Raw genomic sequence first — 21311 nt, forward strand, 5'->3', positions numbered from 1 at the left:
ACTGCTGCCCCGGGCCTGCGCCTTTAAATCCTCCCCGCCACGCCACGCCCACCGCCGCCGCCGGCCCCGCCCCCTGCCGCGCGGCTCTTCCGGCCGCGGCCCCGCCCCTTCCGCATCCCTTCCCTTAAGGCCGGTGAGGCGGCGGTGGTGGCGGCAGGGCCTGAGGGGGCCTGAGGGGGCCTGAGGGGGCCTGAGGGGGCCTGAGGGGGCCTGAGGGGGCCTGAGGGGGCCTGAGGGGGCCTGAGGGGGCCTGAGGGGGCCTGAGGGGGCCTGAGGGGGCCTGAGGGGGCCTGAGGGGGCCTGAGGGGGCCTGAGGGGGCCTGAGGGGGCCTGAGGGGGCCTCCTGGATCACGCAGCTTAGTCAAGGGCGGTAAAAGCAGCATCAAACTCCGACCTGGGAAGTGTTTTGTGCTCTGTATGGGCCCCCCCGGGGGGTGAAGTGCTGCTTTTGGTGGTCTGGGGTGTTTAAGTGAGCCTGGTGTAATGGTGCTAAAGGGGCAGCTTGAGAATTCAGCAGGTGTCAGTAGTGGTTAGCAATGCATAGCCAGCTGAGAGAGAAACAGGTAATTAGTATCCAGCAGTTTTAGTACTGGTTTAAGCCTTTTAATATCCTCTGTTAATGTGCCTGTGACTCTTGTAAGGGTGATGCAGAAAGCAGTTCCTATTTAAACAAAGCTAATAAAGTAGTGGAGTACAGTTCCTTACAGGAATGAACTCACTCAAAAGTGATTGTGGTTGCTGTAGGTGAGGCAGCTTTTGGCTATCTCATGTAACTTGAAGAACTTCATTACCATAAGTTTAGTTAGCTAAGAGTCATAGGGTATGCACAAGCAAATGATTTTCTGAGCAGCAGTTATAGACTGCTTTCTGCTTGGGTTAACTCTAGTCATATGCAAACCTCATGAACTCTTCTAGCAAAATCAACGGCTGAAGTATGAGTTAAATTCATAATTTCTATAGCTATGCATTTCTTTCTCACGTATGTAGCAGTCAGCATGATTCAAAGGAATCTGCTGTTGCTCTGAAACTGGTTATTTTTTGTTAAAATAACACGTTTGCTTGCTTGTTGCCAGGCACTGGATGACTGTAACCAAACAATGTCTGTACCACGTGGAGCTGTCCATGCAAAATGGATAGTAGGAAAAGTCATAGGAACCAAAATGCAGAAGACTGCCAAAGTGAGAGTGACAAGGCTTGTGCTAGATCCTTACTTACTAAAGGTAAAAGCTGGTTAACAACTTGTCTTGCTGTGTGATTATTGTACTGTATGGAAGAATGTTTTGTTAATCTGACTCTTAGAGTTTTTAATCTCTTCACACTGCCAACCCCTTAAGGGACTTGCGTAATGATTTGGCTGTGAGGTTGACTATGAAGAGTGACAAGCAGTGAGCAGTGTATTTTGTCAGGTTATTTCCCATTCAGGTCATCTGCTAAATGCTTTCTTAATGTACTTCATTTTATCTGAGTTAGGAAGGCAGGTTTTGTTGGTTCATGCTTAAATTTATTTTTTTATTGTTGATTTGGAATATGCTTTGCGTTTTTAAACTTGGTATTAGTCACTTTTCCAATAGATCCTGTAGTTATTTTTTAGTACGCATAATTATAAGCATATTTAGTATTTGAATCTGTATATGACGTACTATAAGAGCTTTTTTTACTTTCTTTTCAATGCATTCAAATGGGGAGGTTAAAATTAGCATGTTCTCTATTGATATGGGGAAACCTGTGGTATATGTAGGTGTTATATTTCTTGACGAGAAGGCAAGACAGAGTTGAATTAGGTAATGGATCTTGTGAGTCCATTATTTCTTCCTGTAGAAGAACATGTTGACTTCTTAAGTTTCTGAATTCTGCAAAATATATATTGAATTTTTATATGGGAAAAATGAATTGAGTAAGAACTTAATTCAATTTCATGGCTGATTATTTTTAGAAATATTAGGGTAGATAAGGCTGTACATCAGGTCTTGAAGTACAGACCGCACAGGAAAGCTGTTGAGCTTGGAAGAACCAAGGCAGCTGTCTTGTTGCAGCAATTGTTGAGCGTCTTAAAGAGAAGAAAAGCTAACAGAACTAGAGAGCAGAGAGGCTGGTGGAAAATGGTGATCTTAAGAAAAAGAACCTAGTTATATGAAGAACTTACTATATCCATATTCACATATTGGCTATGACCAGTTTTTTGTAGTTGTTTTTTTCCCCATCTTCTTTTCCCTAAGTTCAGTGGGTGATAACATCCTAATTAGAGAGTTAGGGAAGGTTTATACTGTGCTTTCTTTGGGAAATAGTGTGCACAGTTGCATTTCTCTACACATTCCAAACTCAATATTGAGAAAAAATTACACAAGCTTTCACTTAGTGAAATTTATTTCATTTTATATTAAATATATTTAGTAATTGCTCTGTCTTGAAACCTAATGCCAAGGTTTACTTTTTTCCTTCCACAGTTCTTTAACAAGCGAAAAACCTATTTTGCTCATGACCCATTGCAGCAGTGTGTTGTTGGAGACATTGTTCTTCTAAAAGCTTTGCCTGAGCGGAGGAGCAAACACGTGAAACACGAACTGGCTGAAATTGTTTTCAAGGTTGGAAATGTCATAGATCCGATAACAGGAAAGCCCTGTGCAGGAACCAGATTCCTTGAAAATCTGTCAGATTCAGAAAATCTGACAGAGGCAGATACAACCTATCTAAGTGAAAAACTCCAGGAACTTAAAGTTTGTTCATCAGACAAATAGCAGAGAGAATATTTAAATGGGTCTTTTCAGCTCATCTCTGTCAGGGATGTTTGGGGCCCTATTGCTTTATGTTAATTGTTTCAGTGAAATTTGTAGTCAAAATAAATAGTAAACATAGTTGCTTCTAGTAACATGTTACAGATTAAAAATTTGAGGTGCCTATCAAATGAAAACATGGAAAATGTGAATTGTTACACTTATTGTTGCATGTAGTTTTGCCCAAAGTCCTGGCAGTTTCAGAAAGCCAGCTGTTCACTTGGAATGACTCTTCAGTATTGAGAAAAACATAATTATTTTGTCTAAGTTCGGTGGGAGGGTCATTATATTACTTGATTGTTCTGTCTTTCAGGCAATCTTTTGTGGCTTGTAGGCTTACTTAAACTAATTCTATTAAAGTGTTTGAAAGGAAGTATAGAAACTTAAAAAAAACAGCTACCTGCATGTGTCCTTATTTACTCTTAATTGTTCATATCACGTGTTATCTTCTAAGTTAAAGTTCTGACAAAAATCCAAGTATGTGCCATTATAATGGCAGTGAAGTGAGAATATTAACTTCAGGTAGCTTAGTAGAGTTGGTTTTGTAACCTGTCCAAAGAGTGTGTAGTTCTGGGAGAGATGGATCTCTTTGAACTGCCAGCATGAGTTATAAGCTGATGGGATGACAAAGCCAAAAGAGGTAAAGGTGTTTAGACTTAATCTTATTGGAAAAGCTAATTTAAACAATGTACTTTGGGGGAGTTACTGGTACTGAATTGCCGAATACTTTAATATGAAACTAGAAGCCCATAGAGGTTAAAGATTAAAGATCACTTTATTCTGGTGAAGAAACTTCTGTGGATCTTGTGTCCTGTCTTCCAGAACACAGAGTGAAGTGTGCAGCTGTTACGGCAGCCCTGTGTTGCTGTAAAGGGATGTCTGCATCAAAATACTTGTGGGGACAGCACTCCATGTTCCTATATGGCAGGCAGTGGTACATCAGAGCTGAGGAGTCCTTTTTCAAGTGTCTACTGCTGTCACTGGTCTGTGTTTCAGACTAGAAGCTAAACAAGGTATTTCTGAGCTCCTTAGGCTTAAAATCATCTTTTTACAAACAGGTACCCTATGCTAGTATGCTATCAGCTGTTTTATTTCATTGAATAGAATAAATCATTTGCCCTTTAATTTCAAGTTTTCAGTTTCTTCTACCTGCATAAATCTGTTTCAGCTGCCCCCAAACATCTAAGTCTGAACTCAGCAAATGATTTGGGTTGGGAGGAATAAGAAACTTAAACTTACTTCAGTACTTCAAAACAACTATTCTTCAAATAGTAGACTGGCAGTCCTCAAGTACCACCTTGCATCTCAGATCAATAAGCTGGGATGCCAAGACACCTTGATTCAAACTTGTGTATGGAAATGAACAATGTGAATGTGGTCCCTCAGTTTGAGGAAGCTTTTATTAACAATGGCTGTAGGTTATTCTTGATCTGTTTGTTGAAGTGGTTAAAGTTTATGTAAATTCGTAGTTGTAGCTGGCTAACTGTGGCCCTTGTCTAAATGGAAGGAAACCTGGGCTCTGATTCTTGTTCAAGTGAATATACAATGTGAAACTTCATCCCTAGCACAGACTGAAGGAAATCAGATGCAGGATAGAACATGGCTCTGGGTAGTAGAAGATACTGCCTCCTGTTATGCAATTGAATTGTACAGGAATTTGACCTCCTACTTGAGACAGGAAAGTTGTAAACTCTCTATAGGTACAGGTTTTTATAGGAAACAGTTTTTCTGTTTGGTTAACAAGTTGCAGCTGATAAGTAAATCTTTCCCTGTATCTCCAGTGACTTTTCTTGAGTAGCTGCGTAAATGTAATTTTATGTAAAATTGATACATCACACAAGATTATCAGCTTTTTGGCTTGCAGTTAGATTCTTGCTGGCTCAGGAGCATAACATTTTCAGATCAAAATATGATTAAATGTACTTAGTCTGAAGTCTTTTTTCAAAAGATTGACAAGTTTAACCTAAACTGGTCTTTAAAGATGCACCACATTTGTACTTCACTGATGTTAAAGCACATGGCATGTTCTAGTCCATCTAACATTCATGGTGTGCTGATAGAAAAATCACAAAATAGAAATGGAAGCTGCATAAACTTCATTTATATGTGCTATGTAGAAAGTCAAAATTTGTTCATTAACCTACTTGGTCTGTTAATGGGCTAGTTGCTTTCAGAACTGTCCTTTAAATATTTGCCTAATTTAAAGTTGATTCTTAATTTAAAGTTATTTGAAGACTTGATATTAGCACACACCACTGGTTTAGCTGAAGTAAGCACTACTGGAGTTGGAAATGGTGTGAAGAAAATATTTTAACTGCATCTTGGCAGGAAATTTATTTGGAGAATAAGAAACTAGTTTTTGCATGTGATTGAAAAACTGTCTGGATTCTTTCTTAGTAAGTAGTTTTCATGGGACATTACCCTACTTCTTAAGTGCATCCTTTACCTTGCCAGAACTTTCTGCAAGGTCGGGAATGAAAGTGGTGAAGCCAGTGGTTCTGGAGTGGGGTGGATGTGACACTTCATGGGTTTTGGTAGTGACAGCTTGCAGTGGTAAGTGGTGTTTTGGAGGGGCTTCGACTGTTTCCTTGCACACTTGGAAGGTAAGGGGCAGCCACAGCTTGCACTGCACATGTGAGCAGCGATGCTTTGGTTGTCTTTTAATGGAAAGAGAGGAAACCAGTTGTCTTTTAATGGAAAGAGAGGCAGCCTTCTGTTTTGGGGGCTGAGGAGGGGCAGGCAGCAGCTTTCCCTTCACAGGGAGCTGCAGCAGCACCGCCTCACCCCTCACTGAGGCAAGCTCGCAGCGGCCCTGCCCTTCTGGGACCCGGCGGGGTGCCCAGGGCCCGACCACCCCCAAAAAACCCCACGGGTCCCCAAAAAAACCCCACACTCAGCGCATGCGTGTCTGGAGCACCCCCGCGCCCCCCTTCGGCCGGCGGTAGAGCTGCAATTCCACGGAGCCCCCCTAAACCCCCCCCCTTCACCGCCGCCACCCCCTGAGGCGGCCCGAGCAAGATGGCGGCGCGAGTGCTGCTGCGGCGGAGCCTGGCGGGAGCCAGCGCCCGGCCTCGCCTATCGCCCGGCGGCGGCCTGGCCCTCAGGTGAGCCCCGAGGGGGGACAGGGGGAGCCCCGAGGAGGGTGAGGAAGGTGGTTATGGGGGAATGAAGGGGGAGACGGCGCGGCCCGCTCGCTCTACACCGCGGAATCCCCCCCTCCCCTTCCCTCCGTGCACCCGCCCCTCTCCTGACTGGAAATGGCGCCCCTCTCGCCCCGGCAGCTGAGGGGCCGTTGGGCGGGGAGTGCGGCCCGCTCGGGGTGGCCCTCAAGGTCACGGGCACCGAGGCAGCCCCTGCGGGGGGGATCACGGCTGTGCTGTGGCTCAAACCGCACCGACATCACCCCCGAGGTGTGCAGGCAGCCGGCACCCCCGTGTCACCCCTATGTTGGGGTGCGCAGCCAGCCCACACGCTGGGGCGCCTGGCTTAGGGGTGCCTGGGTATTCTTCACCCCAATATTCCTCCGGGCTCAGGGTGTAAAGCTGCTGTGCATCCCTCCTGCACTGGGCTGCAGGGTGTGTGGCCCCACTGCAGGATGTGTTTTGGGGGGCACAGCCACACATGGTGCTGTCCCTTGGGGTCACTGTGCATGGCCACCCCATGCTTGAAGTGTCACAGTGCACAGCTGACCCACACCCCAACCCAAAACCCACACTTTCCCCAGTGTCAGGGTGTGTGGCTGCTCATACCAGTCTCACCCTAATTTCATGATGCACAGTGGCACACATATGTACCCTGTGGGTATCAGGACACACAGATTCCTTGCTTCCCGTAGGAGCTGGGATATGTGCACCCACACAGCCCCCTGGTGTAAGGGCACGCGCACACACACCCATTGGGTGTTGGGGTGTGTTTGCATGTCCACCTATGTGTGGTGTCTGAAGGGTCAGGCACATGCACATCTGGGGTGACAAGGGTGCAGGCACACAGTGTTCAGACACACGTCCCTTGGATATAGGAAACAACCACACGTGTTCCCAAAGTGTTGGAGACAGAGCCACCCAAGATGGGAAGGATCTACACCCAACTTTTCCTCCTTCCTTTTGAGTCAGAGGAAGCTGCTGTCTCAGGCCTTAGACTGAGAAGCAGCCCCTGTGCAAGACTAAATGCATCAACTCTGCAAACAGCTTTTTGAACCAGGAAGGGGGAGAGCTGTGGAGAGCATATATTGTGAAATTTTATGTGCATGGGTTACATTTTTTTTAAATTTCAAATAAACTTTGACATCTGTCTAGACCACAAATCAAAACCTGTCAATTATAGACAAGTTGTTTTCCTTTCTCTTCCAGGCAAACATTGATTACTACAAAATCTAAATATTTGACCTGTTACCTCCTACTCTACCCAGTTTATATTGTGTACCAAAGCAGAAGTTGGGGGGGATGGAAATGTTTTCACCAGCACTGTTCATATAATATAAGCAAGCTATTCAGTGTTCTACTTTTGTGTTCACAGCCCAGTCTTTGTAGCAAGAAATCTGAGACCATAGATAACATTTGTGCGATAAGCGCTTGCTAGCAAAGTCAAGCAGTGCCTTAAAAGTTCACATGAAAACTCTCTTTAATAAGAATTGCTCCCTGAAAAAATGGGAGAAAAAAAAAAGCGAAGTGTGATTGGAATTCCATATAGTGTGTCTGCATTCATTCTATGCGTTTCTTCACAATTTCATTAGTGATGTTTAAGTGATTTGGATCCGATGTCCATTTTACTTGGAACAGTTTTTATAATGCTGTGGAGCATAACGTTAAGAAGTTAGTTACAAGTAGATCTTTTGGATGGTGGATTAGTTTTGAACTAGTGTGTGGCTGATGCTCACAACTGGCAGGCTGAAGTCATGAATTTAGTCCCTAGCTGCTCTATAGGTAGTCTGGGGTGCACATGGCCCAAACGAGTGAACCGGTGATCACATCAGGGCTTCTTGGTCTGTCGGGGCCTAGTTTGACAACGGTAGTGTAGGACTTCTCAAGGGATCTGGTGATTAAAAATAAGGCCCTAGCATCTCAGGTTGGGTGCACTGAATGTCTGTTTTAATAAACTTCAGCTGTTACTATCCTTTATTGTAAGTGAAGTGTGTATTTAGATGGCTAGTTGTGATTTACTAGTCATTGTTGAGGATCTTGACAATTTCTGAGTAAAAGACTTCATATAAAGTATTAACTGTTTTTGTCATTGTATCAAAAATGAAATTACCTCCAGTTTTAGGTGCAGTTTTACAGTGAAGTCATAAGATTTTCGTAATACCAAGGGAATTTGCTTGTCAGTGTTATCCCCATAACTCTAGCTTACCGTTGCTGCTGATAAAGCAGCAAACAAAGCAACATGATTACCCATTTCCTTCAAAAATTGCCGCAAACAATAATCCTCACGGAAGAGCTCTCTAAATACGTTTGCTAACTCCATTTAATAACTAGGGGAAGAAACTATGGTAGTGCACAGATCTCCCTGGGATGAAAGAATAAGCACTGCAGGGCTGCAGTGGACTTCTGTCTCCTGCAGCCTTGTTTGCTGTCCAGTGAGCATTAGTGCTTGCTGTCCAGGAGCTGTAAAAACATGCATTTATTAGGTGGGCTTTACCCACTCTCCAGTTTGACATCAGCTGGGGCAGCATACATTCCTGTGGCACCTGATGTAGCTGTAACAACACAACTGTGCAGTCGTCTGTGCCTCTCTCCTCCCCCAGCAGAGATCAGAGGTATGTCTACCCCGGGCAGCTGCGCGCCCCCTGTTCTGGCACCAGCCCTATCATGAAATGCCCTTTTGAATGCTTGTATGCAGAATGACTGCTTACCTTGCTGCACAGGAATGCGTTTCTGTGTTTGTTAGGGTCAAAAAAGCACCATTTTCAAGAAATACAATAAAATATTTACCAATTACTTCTTGATATTGAAGGTCATTTCAGCTGATGTTCTTCTTTTCCTTTCCTCCATTCTGCTTCCATGGGGCATCCCAGTTCATTAGCTTACTTTCAGACATTGGGACTAAAAGGTTGATTGTTGAAAAACACTGCTAGTGTGAATTGATTTTCTGTAATACAGACTAGTGTCTCTTCATAGAGAGATTTTCCCAAAAGAAGTTGAGATTTTCTTCCCCTATTTTTTATCTTTGAGTGATTGCCAAAGAGTTTTGATACTGGAAGACAGCTTTATATCTGAAGATTGAAACCTATCATCTGTGTCTCCTAGTCAGTAATTCAGGGTCAAAAGTTGACTTCCGAAACAGGAAAAGGATTAAATTTTCACCCGTAGTGCCACTTGTTTAGTGTTGCAGATAAATAGTTCAGTATTTCAGCAGAAACCCTGTATCAAAAAAGAGGCAAACTGAAGGAAATGCTTATGAGAAAGAAGATAAAACATTTTAACTTGGGGTCCCCTGACATCCATTATAGAGGATCAGTTAAATACACCAGATGCATTATTTAACTTTTCAGAGCTATATTTAAGCAAACATAGGAACATATGGCACTTACTTTCCTATTTACACTGTACAAGTCTTTCCTTATGCACACTTTTTGCTCTTTTTCACTCCTGTCTGTGTACATCAGGACAGACCCAGCCTTCTTGGGCAAAGGCAATTAAAAAGAAGATAAATAGGCAGTAAAAGCAGCCATCCACCCATTCCCTGCCATGCTTTACAAGATAGATAAGAGTAGATAGCTCGTGGTTGACCGTTCAGCTCTATGTCACATAAAATGGTTTGTGAGAAGGTAAATCCCATGGGGAGAGAACTGCCTCTACCTTGCTAGCGAGTGGCTCGGTGGAAAGATTTAGGAGCAGCCCTGGCTGTAACTATGTTATGAGTCTGTATTAAATTGATTGTGCTTGTCTTCCCTGCATTATGGGCATTTTCAAGACACGCTTGGTGACAGTGTAATGTTCTTGTTAATATGTAGGGGGCTGGTATCTTCAGCTAGCAGACCTCGTGAAGACAGCTGGTTAAAATCGCTATTTGTTCGCAAAGTCGACCCGAGGAAGGATGCTCACTCCAACCTTCTAGCCAAAAGGGAGACCAGCAGTCTGTATAAACTACAGAGTGAGTGATATTTTTATATTTAACATTACCATTCCTTTGTTCCATTCCTGCATTTCTCATCTAATGTTGTTGTTTCAGTTCACAATGTAAAACCAGAATGTCTAGACGCCTACAACAAGCTTTGGTAAGTGTGCACGTTATGTTTTCACATTTTAGACTTGTTGATTTGGTCACAAGCTGTTCTGAAAATTGGCAGATATGATAATTATTTAGCGGGGAGGTGGACAAATTCTGCATTTACTTTCAGGGTACAATGGTAAATAGATCATACTATTTTTGTAGAAAGCTAGCAAAAGGTACTTGACTCAGCTCACCCCCTGCCTTCCCATGTGGAGGTGTCATTTTCCTGAGCTGCTGCTTAGGGTGATGCCTTTTGTGAAACCAGAAGTGAAGTTTGTTGGAATAGATCACTCCCCTTCCTTAGGTGTCTTACTTACCATTGCTGGTCCACATGAGCAGATCCTGGTATGCTAGCATGCCCCAACTTTAGCTGCCATGTAGGAATTTGTTGAGGGTTGGTTATTGTCTGTATACAGGAACAAGAGGGAGAGAGCGCTGGTAAGTAAACCTGCATGCCAGTTTTCAATTAAAGTATAACTCTGAGGAGATTTTAAAAATGCGGGGTTTGATTTTCCCTCAGTTCATTTGTATCTTTCTTCTACAAAGTTATGTTACTGAGATCTACTCTTCAAGAGCTGCACAAATCCTTGGATAGGATCTTTGCATTGAGATGATATCCTCCAGAGAGAGCAGTGATAGTGTGGGTTTTCCAAAAAGTTACAGCTTTATAAAATGCATGAATGGCACCATGTTAAATTTACTATTTTAACGATGAAATTAGACAAATATTAGTCCTGTTCTGCCTACACAATGACTCCATTGGAGCCAGAACAGCTGCCTTTTAAAAGAACTGAATGTTTAAATTTGGGAAAGTAGTGAGCCTCAAATGTTTGGAACCAGCAGGGCTTTCTCACTGACAGTGATCATCTTGTCAGTTAAATAAAACATTCTCAGGACAGTGGTACCCTACAGCAACCAATTTTTTAAGGGTGGTGTATTGGCTGAGACATCAACTGGGCTGGAGGGTGAGGAAGTTCACAACTCCTAATTTACGTCCTCAACTCTGTTATGGGTTCATTGTACATCCATAAGTAGGTTGTCCAACATACCCATGTTCAGCTTTGAAATGGGGCTCGATAACCCAAACCTATTTTCCTTGCTATACAAATATACAAATCCACTAGAATAACTTTCAAACTTAAGGTATTTTTAATCTTTTTGTTTAAAAAGTGTATATACAGAGAAGCACAATTAGCATTCAGCCATCTTTCTGTTTAAAAGCTTAATATAAACATGTCCAATTGTATGAGACCGGGAACCACTTCTCCACACTCATGAGCTACCTAAACATTGAGTGAAAGCAGAGGCTTTTATTTTCAAGGAAAGAGACAATAGCAAAGAAAGAAACTGCTGACAGCAGTCAGATGAAGTATGTGGGGTTGGATTTATTCTTTCCAAACCAAAGATAGTTTAAGTATTCCATTAAGAATGGAGTAGTAAAAAAAAAAAAGGAAGAACTTCTGAACTTCCCTCCTTCCTTAATTAAACATGAGCAGGTAAATTCTTTTTTTCTTTATGAAATCAGAATAAGGATTAGTCATCATGTATTCATAAAGAAATAATGTAACAAAGACAATTATGAAAGTACTTCATGAATCACTGTGGTTGAGGACCCCTTCTGAAGAACTAGGGAAATTTTTTAAAATGAAAAAGACGGTGTAAAAGTCTATGAATTAAAAGGTATTCTGTATTTTTTTAATATAATTTACAACAAAATATATTGTAGGACTGTTGTAGTTAACATTCCTGTTTAAAGCTGCCTTTCTAGGATCTCGTTATGCTTTGTAGAAGCACTGATGGTGACTGAAAACATCCTTGGAAAGTCTTTCTGTCATATTATTTCCACTATCTAATAAGAAATATTGAGATACAAATTGGTAATGAGATTTGCTCTAGGTCATCTAGAAAGTCAGTGGTAGAACCAAGAACCAAGTGGTAGAACTCTCATATTCTGTTAGCACAAGACCAGCCTGCTTCCTATTATTTGATACCATGCAGAGACGCTGCCCATGAACCAAACTGGGTAAAAGTAGTAACTATTCAGGGAAGAATACTGAAAAGCAAAGTTCATCCAGACCATAGATTTATTCATCAAAATTCAGTGCGATGAAAGCTGACTTTACCAAGTTAGCTATCAGTAAAACTTAATTTCCTGATGCTAATATTGGTTACATTTTAACATTTGAAAAACTAGTACCAATACTGGAAAAAATCAAACAAATTAAATTTTGTGTTAGATCTATTTGCTAGGCAGTTTCACAGTGTTTTAAAGGATAAGTTGTCTCAAACTAGATCTACTTTCTGAAATTGTAGAAGGCAGTAAGTCTGTGTACTACGAACCCCGGTCTTCATTTGATCAAACAAAATACTTGTTTTTATTCATTCAGGTCAACAGAATTAAAAACATTGTACGTGGTATAGGAGAAAGACTGTCCTTTCCTATTATTGTGTATTCTACCTCTCTTGATAAAGAAACCATTTCCCTAAAGCAAACCACCCATGTAGCTAGGCTGCGTTTCCTGTAAGTGAGATATCCTGATGTTTATTTTCCTAATGTGTTGGATAACCTGTTAGGTGATATCACATCATTCATTGCATCCAAAGAATCCTACCATGCTGTGCATTTGTGTTACAGTCTAAGAAATGGTAACACCTTAATTTTATGTAGTGTTGTAGCTATCTTTCCCCTTGTGTAGCAGATTCTTGTATTTCAGCTTTCTCTTCTGAAACGTAGAGCTTGTGATTTTTCATACCATAATGATAAACGCGGGGTGATTTGTTATACATATCAACTGTAGCCTCCCTGAAGGAAATGCAACACAGTGTCTGTATTCCTTGTTTTCAAGTCAAGAGGTGCTGCCAAAGATTCATGAAGAAAAACACTACCCATGTGCACTGGTGGGGACTTGGAACACGTGGTACGGAGAGCAAGATCAGGCTGGTAGGAGATAGAAGTACAACAGAACGTAAAACCATACAAGTGAAACGTGTGCTTGGCAGGTTTCTTCTCTTTAAATCATCTCTGTTGTTAGTAAACCTGTACAGCAAGGATGTGTGTGCATCAGTTACAGTAGTCATATTAACATTTACAGTGCTTGCTTTTTGTCTTGCTGAGTTTGACAGTGAAGCTTTAATTCCTAAAATTTGTCCTATTGTTAATACTTTCCTGTCTTCCAGGTGGTAGATTAACAGTTTGGGGAAATCCTTGTAAAATTTGCTCTGGTAATATTTTGCAGGCACGGGTTGTGTTCCTGAATACTTAAGCCAAAGGCTCACAAAGGCAGAGTTGAACTTGTATTGGCCACTATAAAAGCTTTACTCAGACTTTCATACTCTAACTGCTGTATGATAATGAAATGCAAATCATTTTTCACACCATCTGAAAAAAAGGATTGCATTATAAGCTTACAGTAAGCTAAGCCCTTACTGTAAGAAAGTATAAATATTTCAGTTCTTGTTCATGTAAGGATACCACCTAACACAGATTGAAAATATATTGAACTACTAATTACTGAAGAGCTGCTACAGAGGTAACTGCAAAGAGTCTCATGCAGAAAGAAAACCTGAAAAATTTCCTGGGCTCTGGGAAATCGAAGGAATGGGAAACCACAAATACAAAGTGGTGTGCTGATATTTCTTATGTCGTAGAAGCTCCATGGTTAGAGCTGTGCTAGTATCAATGTCACTCCATTATTGAAGAATTATTGAAGAATATACTCATGTAGACAGTAATTTTCCTGCACTCCCAGCATATTCCAATATTGACACTGCACAAATGTGAGGAAATAGCAGTAGGTAAAGCAAACAGTGTCTGAGAAACAATTCTTAAAAGTTGAAGGGAAGTTGGAGAATGATGACGATTGAAATGAGAGTGTCTTAACCAAGTCTCATTCATTGTTTTTTTTTAATGTATTAACACAGACTGTATCTGTAATTGCATCCATAGCCTGGCTTGAAAATGTTATTGCAGCAGTTCTAGCAGTCTAATAAAGCAGATTATGGGGTTTTGACTTGTTCAGTACTTCTACCCAGGCGGTCTTAATACCAGCTGGATATATCAAATTCGCCCTGGGGACTAGACATATAGAAGCAGGCACACTGGATGAATCTGCTATCATAGTGAAGTGCCTTACATTAGCCTCTACATCACTCTTCTGGGAAAGGCACAGGACTTTTATATAGGAGAGGAAATAGCTTTTGGGACTCTTTGAGGTGAAATATTGTTGCCTTGCTATAGTAAGTGTTTGTAAATAAATCTAATAATGATTTATTAAAGCCATATATTGTGATTAATTAAAGGAAGAATGCTTTGAAAAGACCATCAAATGCAAATACCTATTCTGAAGTTGTTTTTATGGGGAAAATCCTACCAAATATTCTAGCACATTTAGGTATCTTCTGGTATGCTTTTTTAATGTAATGTTTACCGCAAAAATAACATTTCCATCATTTTTCATCCTACTGAAAGTGTCTTATGCTCTTTTTCCTCAAGTAACTTGCTGAACTAGGAACTCAACCAATCTCTTGTTCTTAGGTGAAATTGGTATAAAACATGTTTCTGGAATTAAATCAGCCTGTTAAATTGAATCTCAGTTTAAATTACAGTCACGTAAAGTCATCGCATTTTACTAGCATGGCAACAAAAAACTTCTTTAAATAATCTTCCTGTTATCCTCAGAGTAGATTGTAGAATTTTCTGAACGAACCCCTTTCAAAAAACGAATGATCCTATTGTTCTTAAAAAGTTCAAATGTGTAGTGCTTTCTTTAATGAAAATCTATTTTTAAGCCAGTTACATGACTTCTGTTTTCTTATAATTCTGTTGTATGAAGAGCAATTTATACTGTGATATTCCATAAGTTTGGCAACTTACATGCAACATCCATGAAAAAACTTCCTTTTTTTCTGTTTCAGTTCATCTGTGGAGGTATGAAGGAGGCTATCCAGCTCTCAATGAGGTCATGAGTAAACTCCGTCAAAATAAGGTAAAACGCATGGATTTGTTAGAAATGGTTAATAGAAGAGAACATAGAATGATCAGAGCCAAGCAGCACTCATTTTAGATACCTGCTTTTACTTCTCTATGTCATCACCATCTGTACAGCCCTAGAAAAAGCTTTAGAAAAGGGTTTACTCTCAGATTGAAAACTACTGAGTCTTGATACCTGAATACTTTATGAAACACTTCAAGATTCTCAGGTGCTCTGTAAATATGCCAGCTGAAGTTTTCAAAGATGCCAGGGGAGGTTAGATGCCTGTACAATTTAAAGGATTTCAATGTCCAGAACTCCAAGATAGCATTGAAAAATCTAAACTGCTGTATGGTTTACTGCTTTTTGTTGTTGAAACATAATATACAGTTTGACAATGATCACGTTGTTTTTAAGGAATTCACAGAGTTTCGCAAAGAAAGAGGTAACATGCTTCTCTCTCGCAAGAACCAGCTATTGTTGGAGTTTAGTTTCTGGAATGAACCTGTTCCCAGAGAGGGGCCTAATATTTATGAACTGAGATCCTATCAACTTAGAGTAAGTTTCAATTTTTCTTTTTATTTTTTTTAAGCTATATTCTGTTGTAAAATGTTCAAAGCGTGTTTATACAGTGTAGATGGAAAACAGACCTCTTAAAAATCTGTTTCTTATCAAAGCTGATGGCTGAGTCATTATTGCTTTCAAAGTGTGGGGTCCAGAATTAAGGCAAGCTCCAACAAGACACTAATGTCTTCTATGAAGGGCTGAAAATCCTGTGTTTTAATTTGAGGGAAACTTCTGGAAAATGACGAAGAAGTAATATAGTAACTAAACAGAGTAATTACAGACGATTATAATATGCTTATCACTTCAAGGAAGTGATTTTGTTAATAAATAGTGTTTTCCATATGTGAATGTTGTGAAAACTGTCTAAATATTGTAGATTTCTTTACACTACAGTTTTAACAGTCTGTTTTGTTTTTGTAGCCTGGAACAATGATTGAGTGGGGAAATTACTGGTAAGTATTGCTATAGCACTTTTGTTCTCCTCCTTGAGAGATGTGTGTTTAAAAGTTATGAAGTGGAGGTGGCAGAGTGGTACCAAAGCATTTCAGTCACCCAGTTAATGGTTTGCTTCTGTTCTTAGGCAACTTGTAAAATAGTTCTTTGACCCTCAATTTATCCTCTGAGGAAAGAAAGAGGAATTCTGTGTGCAAACAGTTCTGTGGGCTCCATGATTTGGCTTTCCTTTACATAACCCTTTTAGCTTGATATCATATAGCAGAAATAATTTATTTTTAGTTGAAAGCACTGCTCAGTGAAGGGAGGCTGTTAGCTCCTTAACACTGTGTTGATCTTTCACAACTTCAGCACCACTAGTAATTGACTTGTTTTTAGTTTAAATGGTCTAAGTCTTGGCTTTTCTAATCTTTAAAAAGTTGCGTCTTGAAAATGTATTGAGCAGCACATTTATATTTTAGTATATAGGTTATAAAAGCATTTGAGACAGTGTCCTCTTAAGATCTTGTCTCTCTGATTTTTTCTTGCTTAACACCAGTGTACGTTTCTTCCAGTTGACATTCACTAAGTCCATGCAGTTCGTATGGTTGATAGTTAAATAATGTGGAGTATTTTCAATTATTTTGACAAAGGTGAGGACTTGGATTTTTAGACATGTTGTCATCAATATAATTTTTTTAATTACAGTAATTTTCCAGTAATTTATTTTTTTATAAGATAGGCATATCTACAATGGTATCCAATGTCGTTTATAACATGCAACAGATTTGTAGTTAAAAGAGATATTGATCTTATTCACACAATAAATCATGCAATGTCGCATAGTGGAGCTGCATAACAAATGTCCGTGTGAATAAAAAAGCTGGATTTCACAACCACAAAATCTGTGGTAAATGAGTGTGGCAAAGATGGTATGACTGAAACCCACGGGTTTAGTTTTAGAAGAACCTTCTATAAAAATATCCTGCCACTTTACGCTGTTCAGCAGTTATTATAATGGATCTGATCTTGAAAACAAAGACTTATTAATACACAGACTAATAAAACCATGGGCCTCAAATTCTAACACATTCTAACAAGGCATGTTTTAATTACTTAGTACTGGAAAAAAGTGTAGCTTTTTTTTTTTGTCGTTTTTAATTGCTGAAGGGTACTGCAAATGTTTAAAATTTGGGCTTCCTTTCACATGTGCTTTCCTTTCAGTTATCACTTATTTCCTACTCAGTTCTGTTGTTCTTAAAGGCTCCTTTGGTCTTCTGTAGGGCTCGTGCAATTCGTTTCCGACAGGATAATAATGAAGCAGTTGGAGGATTTTTCTCACAAATTGGACAGCTGTATATGGTTCATCACCTTTGGGGTAAACTTGTTTATGTTGTATGCTTCTTTCTCACTCAATCAGCCCCTAACAGACTGTTGACTTTGCCCAGGAGACAAAGTTTTTCCAAAAGGCAGAGGAATGTCTTACTGAGTTTTTTCTTTTACGTCAACTACGTTGATTTTCTGTATTTTTGTGTAGGGAACTTTACTTTTAAAAGAAGCAAGCAGAAGTGAACGTTTCATGCTTTGTTCTGTTTCCATCAACAGTTTCTCATGGCTTTTTCTTATCTACTTGTTTGCTTTCAGTAATATAAACATGACAAGCCATGTCCTGCCATCTCTCTTCTCCATCCCCATTCATGCTGAAGTCAGACTTTTACAGTTTATTTTCAAGCATCACACGTACCACATCTAAAAGAAGGAAAGTCAAGCACTGATTTACATTACTACGTTACAGTGTTTTGGCTTATTTGTGTGTTTGTTAGTTTCCACCAATGCTTAGGTGCTTTTTAAGTTAGGATTGTTTCACCTTGAAGAAACTCATTGTCTAATACTTATTTTAGAAAACATGCAGCATTAGCTTCAGGTCTTGACAATTCAGAATATTATATTTCAGCATTAGAAATCTGACACCGCCCACATAGAACAATAGTCTACTGCATTATTTGCCTTACCTGTTTTCTAAGACCTCTCTCCCCACCATGTTTAGGTTTACTCATGCTGACATTGATAGCCATTGTCACACTTAAAAGCTTACAATCAGCACACGTTAGTTTTTTTGGTACTCTGTCTCTAATACTCTTTGGCAATTTTTATAGAAATGCTCATGGTCAGAGATGAATGTTTCACCGAACACCGTTTGATGTCTGTTTACCCACCACCACCCAAAACGCTCCAACCATGCAGTACTTACATGGTGTAGCATTTGCAGAGTATGTTTCTCTCTCTTCCCCAGTTCCTTCTGTTTGCGTTGGTTTGGGAGTTTTCCTTTTTGTGGAGAACATCTGACTTTTTTCCTTCCTCATGTTTGCAGTCTCCTAATTACACTCTAGAATACTTTTAAGGGAGCTTTTCATATGCAGAAGGAAAAGGAGTTACTTCTAAGCTTTGTGCTTGTTGTTTTCCCTCACTAGCCTACAAAGATCTCCAAACGAGAGAAGATATAAGGAATGCTGCATGGCATAAACCTGGCTGGGATGAACTAGTCTATTACACAGGTAACATATTAACCTCATTGGAATGCTGGAGGCAGACCTTTCTGCATGCCATCATTTTAATTCTTCAGTACATTGTGTAATGATAAGTATAGCATCTGTATTTTGAGTGCATCCGTGTGTCATTTTTGCTACTGTAAAGTAAAGGAGGGACATTTCACTAAGCTGTGAAGTGGATTTTGCAATCGATTGTACAAACTTGGAGACGCTCCATGATTGCTAAAAATTTCTGACATTAATAGTCAATTTTCATGCAAACACCTCTCCTGTAGAGCAACAGGTTTCATCAAATACTGGAGCCTTGTAAAATACATTTCTTTAAAAGGGGAAATTAGACTTTGGAAATAGAAGCCAGGAGATCTTTGAGATCAAAGATAGCTTTCATAACAAAACTCAGAAAAGTATGCTAACAATGTTAGATTTCAGGTTCATAGGATCTATTTCAAAGAAAGTGTACCAGAAAAATATAAGGTAACTTTCATTATGGGGAAAAGGAATAGAAATATTTGTCTTCAAAGGAGCAGAGACAGATTACACTGAAAAAAAATCACTCATTTCTCAAAACAGCTATGCTTCAGTTACAGGATTGTTGGTGGTCACTGATGACTTTGACATGTACTTGCTAGGGGAGTAATTTGAAGACAATAATATCTGTTTAAACTGATACAGAACTGCTAATGATCTCTTAGTGAAATTAAACCTTGTCTCGATTTTTTTCAGTGCCCCTTATTCAGGAAATGGAGTCCAGAATCATGATACCGTTGAAGATTTCTCCACTTCAGTAAAGTCATTGATTTACTTGTGCCTACATAGATTAAGTGACAAGTATTTGTCTTAATTAATTTATGGTATACATTGTATATCATAGTCAGAAATATAAAAGTACTGTATTGAGCTTATAAAAGAGACCTCTTTTCTTCAGATTCTAATGACGTTTTGCTCTTAGGATTGTACCAGGAAAAAAAGAAATACAGGACTGTAATTAAAGGGTTGGTTGACTGTAAGCAAGTCCAAAGATATGTACAAGTTCTTCTGTGAGACAGTTCCTGAGGTTAAATATGGCGTACAGTATTTAATATGTCCTGCTGGATAGAAAATGCCCAGTGTTCAGTACCAGCAACAAAAGGGAGCAACAGTTGCTGTGGCCTTTGTGTAGCAATAAAATGACTGCAGGTTGAAAAAACATATGGGGGAGTTCTGAAGATAGGAGCTCTGAAACCCTCAGGCAGTTGTGATGTCTCTAACTCTGAAGTACACCTAGCTGTTCTAGCAGGACTGAAACCAGTAAGTAGCTCTAAATTTATAAATAGGCAGTTATTAATTGAGGATAATATTACCTGTAACGTGATAGATTATGGACAGAGAACAGGGCATTCTGTTTTGCAAGGACACCGAAGCCTGTTGAAACTAACTACACATTTCTCTAAATACCTACATCTGGAATTAATTTTGTGAAATTATTTACAGCCTTTTTTTTTTAGCGTGAACCACAATTTTCAAAGAGATACTGACAAGACATGATTGTCTGAACATTTTGCAGGGAAACAAGTTGAATTAAGTACATTTATGTCTACAAACAACTTGGAAGTCTAGGAAAAGGGGTTTTATTTAATAAGCAATCATGACTTCAGACATATGCTTGGTCAGGTGTTTCACTAACTGTACAGTAGGTACTTAATGTGTGAAACTGGCGCATGTTGAGTCAATAGGATTGGCAAAAAGCAGTGTACCATTATGTCCAGTTCTATTTTGGTTTCACTTTTAGACTAGAGTATATCAACACTTTTAGTGTCTGCGATGATGTGAACATCCTGTAAGTGAAAATAATATTCTCTCTTCAAAGTGGCTGCAAGAATCAGTGTAACATACAGAATGTACAAATCAGTTACTGAATGTCCAGTTTGTACATTTCAATGAGTTTTCAGGAAAAACATCAGTCAATAAAATCCTTTTAATTTTCACATATTACTGGCACCATATACGTATTGCACCATCTGTGTTTTCTCTCACCTTGCAGTGTTTATGATGAACCGTTTGAATAACTACATAGAATATTTCAGCTTGGTTAGGCAGTATCAGTTCCTGTTTCACTTCCCTGTGTCAGGGACACCTTCCCAGTCTTCAGCCCTCCCTCTCCAAAATGAATTTGCAGTATCTCCATTACATCCCATTTTGTTAAGTGTTTTAAGTGCTATGGTGATAAATCCAAAATATTTTTCCTTTTGATTATTCTCCACAAAATACGCTTATTTTTCAGGTGTGATTTCTTCTTTTTCTCCCATGTAAAATACACTGCACTCTTACCTTCATCTTGAACAAAGTCAACATTTGATTTGATTCTTGTCTGTTTCCATATTTTCCTTCTGTGTATGTTGTCAGCTGACTATGGGATTTTACCGAGTAAACTTTTGTACTGTATTAGCTTAAAGTTCTCAGCTTGGCTCAGTTAATGGGCCACACACATCATTTCATCTGTTCCTTCTTGTAAATCAGTTATGTGGTCAGTACTATCATTTCAGGCTGTCCTTTTCCAGACTTTTGAGACTACTCTTTAGGTGCAAAAGGGAAAAAAAAAGATGACAATATCAGCTTCCAGTCCTTGTTATTTCTCCCAGTATCCTGCCATATTTCTTGTTCCTAGAGAGTTCTTCTGGTAAGTTAACCCTCATAACCAACCATCTCATCACAGACAAAAGGCAAAAAACATTCTTGGAGTTAAAGGATTTTGTGGGTTCCGTTGCAATCCATGTATCTAGCCTTCAGTCAGAAGCACTAAGAATTAAATATAGCTGGGCAAAACTCTTGTATTT

General features: G+C 39.7%; 2 protein-coding genes across 4 annotated transcripts; both read left to right on the forward strand.

Moving 5' to 3' along the window:
* The first annotated feature begins 66 nt into the window (after positions 1-66).
* On the forward strand, positions 67-3154 carry MRPS17 (mitochondrial ribosomal protein S17). 3 transcript variants are annotated; one of them, XM_040532163.1, is made up of 3 exons: positions 67-133; positions 1074-1220; positions 2445-3154. In XM_040532163.1, the coding sequence occupies exons 2-3, from the start codon at positions 1098-1100 to the stop codon at positions 2733-2735; spliced, it is 414 nt and encodes a 137-aa protein (XP_040388097.1). In that variant the 5' UTR covers positions 67-133; positions 1074-1097; the 3' UTR covers positions 2736-3154. The 3 variants fall into 3 exon arrangements, with proteins under 3 accessions (XP_040388097.1, XP_040388096.1, XP_040388099.1); XM_040532162.1 differs by lacking the exon at positions 67-133 and adding an exon at positions 333-563; XM_040532165.1 differs by lacking the exon at positions 67-133 and adding an exon at positions 764-932.
* A 2565-nt stretch (positions 3155-5719) lies between these two features.
* Positions 5720-20464, forward strand: NIPSNAP2 (nipsnap homolog 2). Its single transcript, XM_040532157.1, has 10 exons — positions 5720-5875; positions 9721-9860; positions 9939-9984; positions 12827-12921; positions 14895-14965; positions 15368-15508; positions 15938-15969; positions 17233-17327; positions 18421-18504; positions 19222-20464. Exons 1-10 carry the CDS (start codon positions 5790-5792, stop codon positions 19284-19286), a joined length of 855 nt encoding a protein of 284 aa, XP_040388091.1. The 5' UTR covers positions 5720-5789; the 3' UTR covers positions 19287-20464.
* The last annotated feature ends 847 nt before the right edge of the window (positions 20465-21311 follow it).

The sequence above is a fragment of the Cygnus olor genome, chromosome 20, assembly GCF_009769625.2.
Source record: "Cygnus olor isolate bCygOlo1 chromosome 20, bCygOlo1.pri.v2, whole genome shotgun sequence".
Taxonomy (NCBI): Eukaryota; Metazoa; Chordata; class Aves; order Anseriformes; family Anatidae; genus Cygnus; species Cygnus olor.

Coding starts and splice junctions, on each gene's coding strand:
- MRPS17 (XM_040532162.1), top strand. CDS start 537: ATGCATAGCCAGCTGAGAGAGAAACAG. Junction 564..1,073: donor GCCAGCTGAGAGAGAAACAG/GTAATTAGTATC, acceptor GCTTGTTGCCAG/GCACTGGATGACTGTAACCA. Junction 1,221..2,444: donor TAGATCCTTACTTACTAAAG/GTAAAAGCTGGT, acceptor TTCCTTCCACAG/TTCTTTAACAAGCGAAAAAC.
- NIPSNAP2 (XM_040532157.1), top strand. CDS start 5,790: ATGGCGGCGCGAGTGCTGCTGCGGCGGAGCCTGGCGGGAGCCAGCGCC. Junction 14,966..15,367: donor GTAAACTCCGTCAAAATAAG/GTAAAACGCATG, acceptor GTTGTTTTTAAG/GAATTCACAGAGTTTCGCAA. Junction 15,970..17,232: donor ATTGAGTGGGGAAATTACTG/GTAAGTATTGCT, acceptor GGTCTTCTGTAG/GGCTCGTGCAATTCGTTTCC.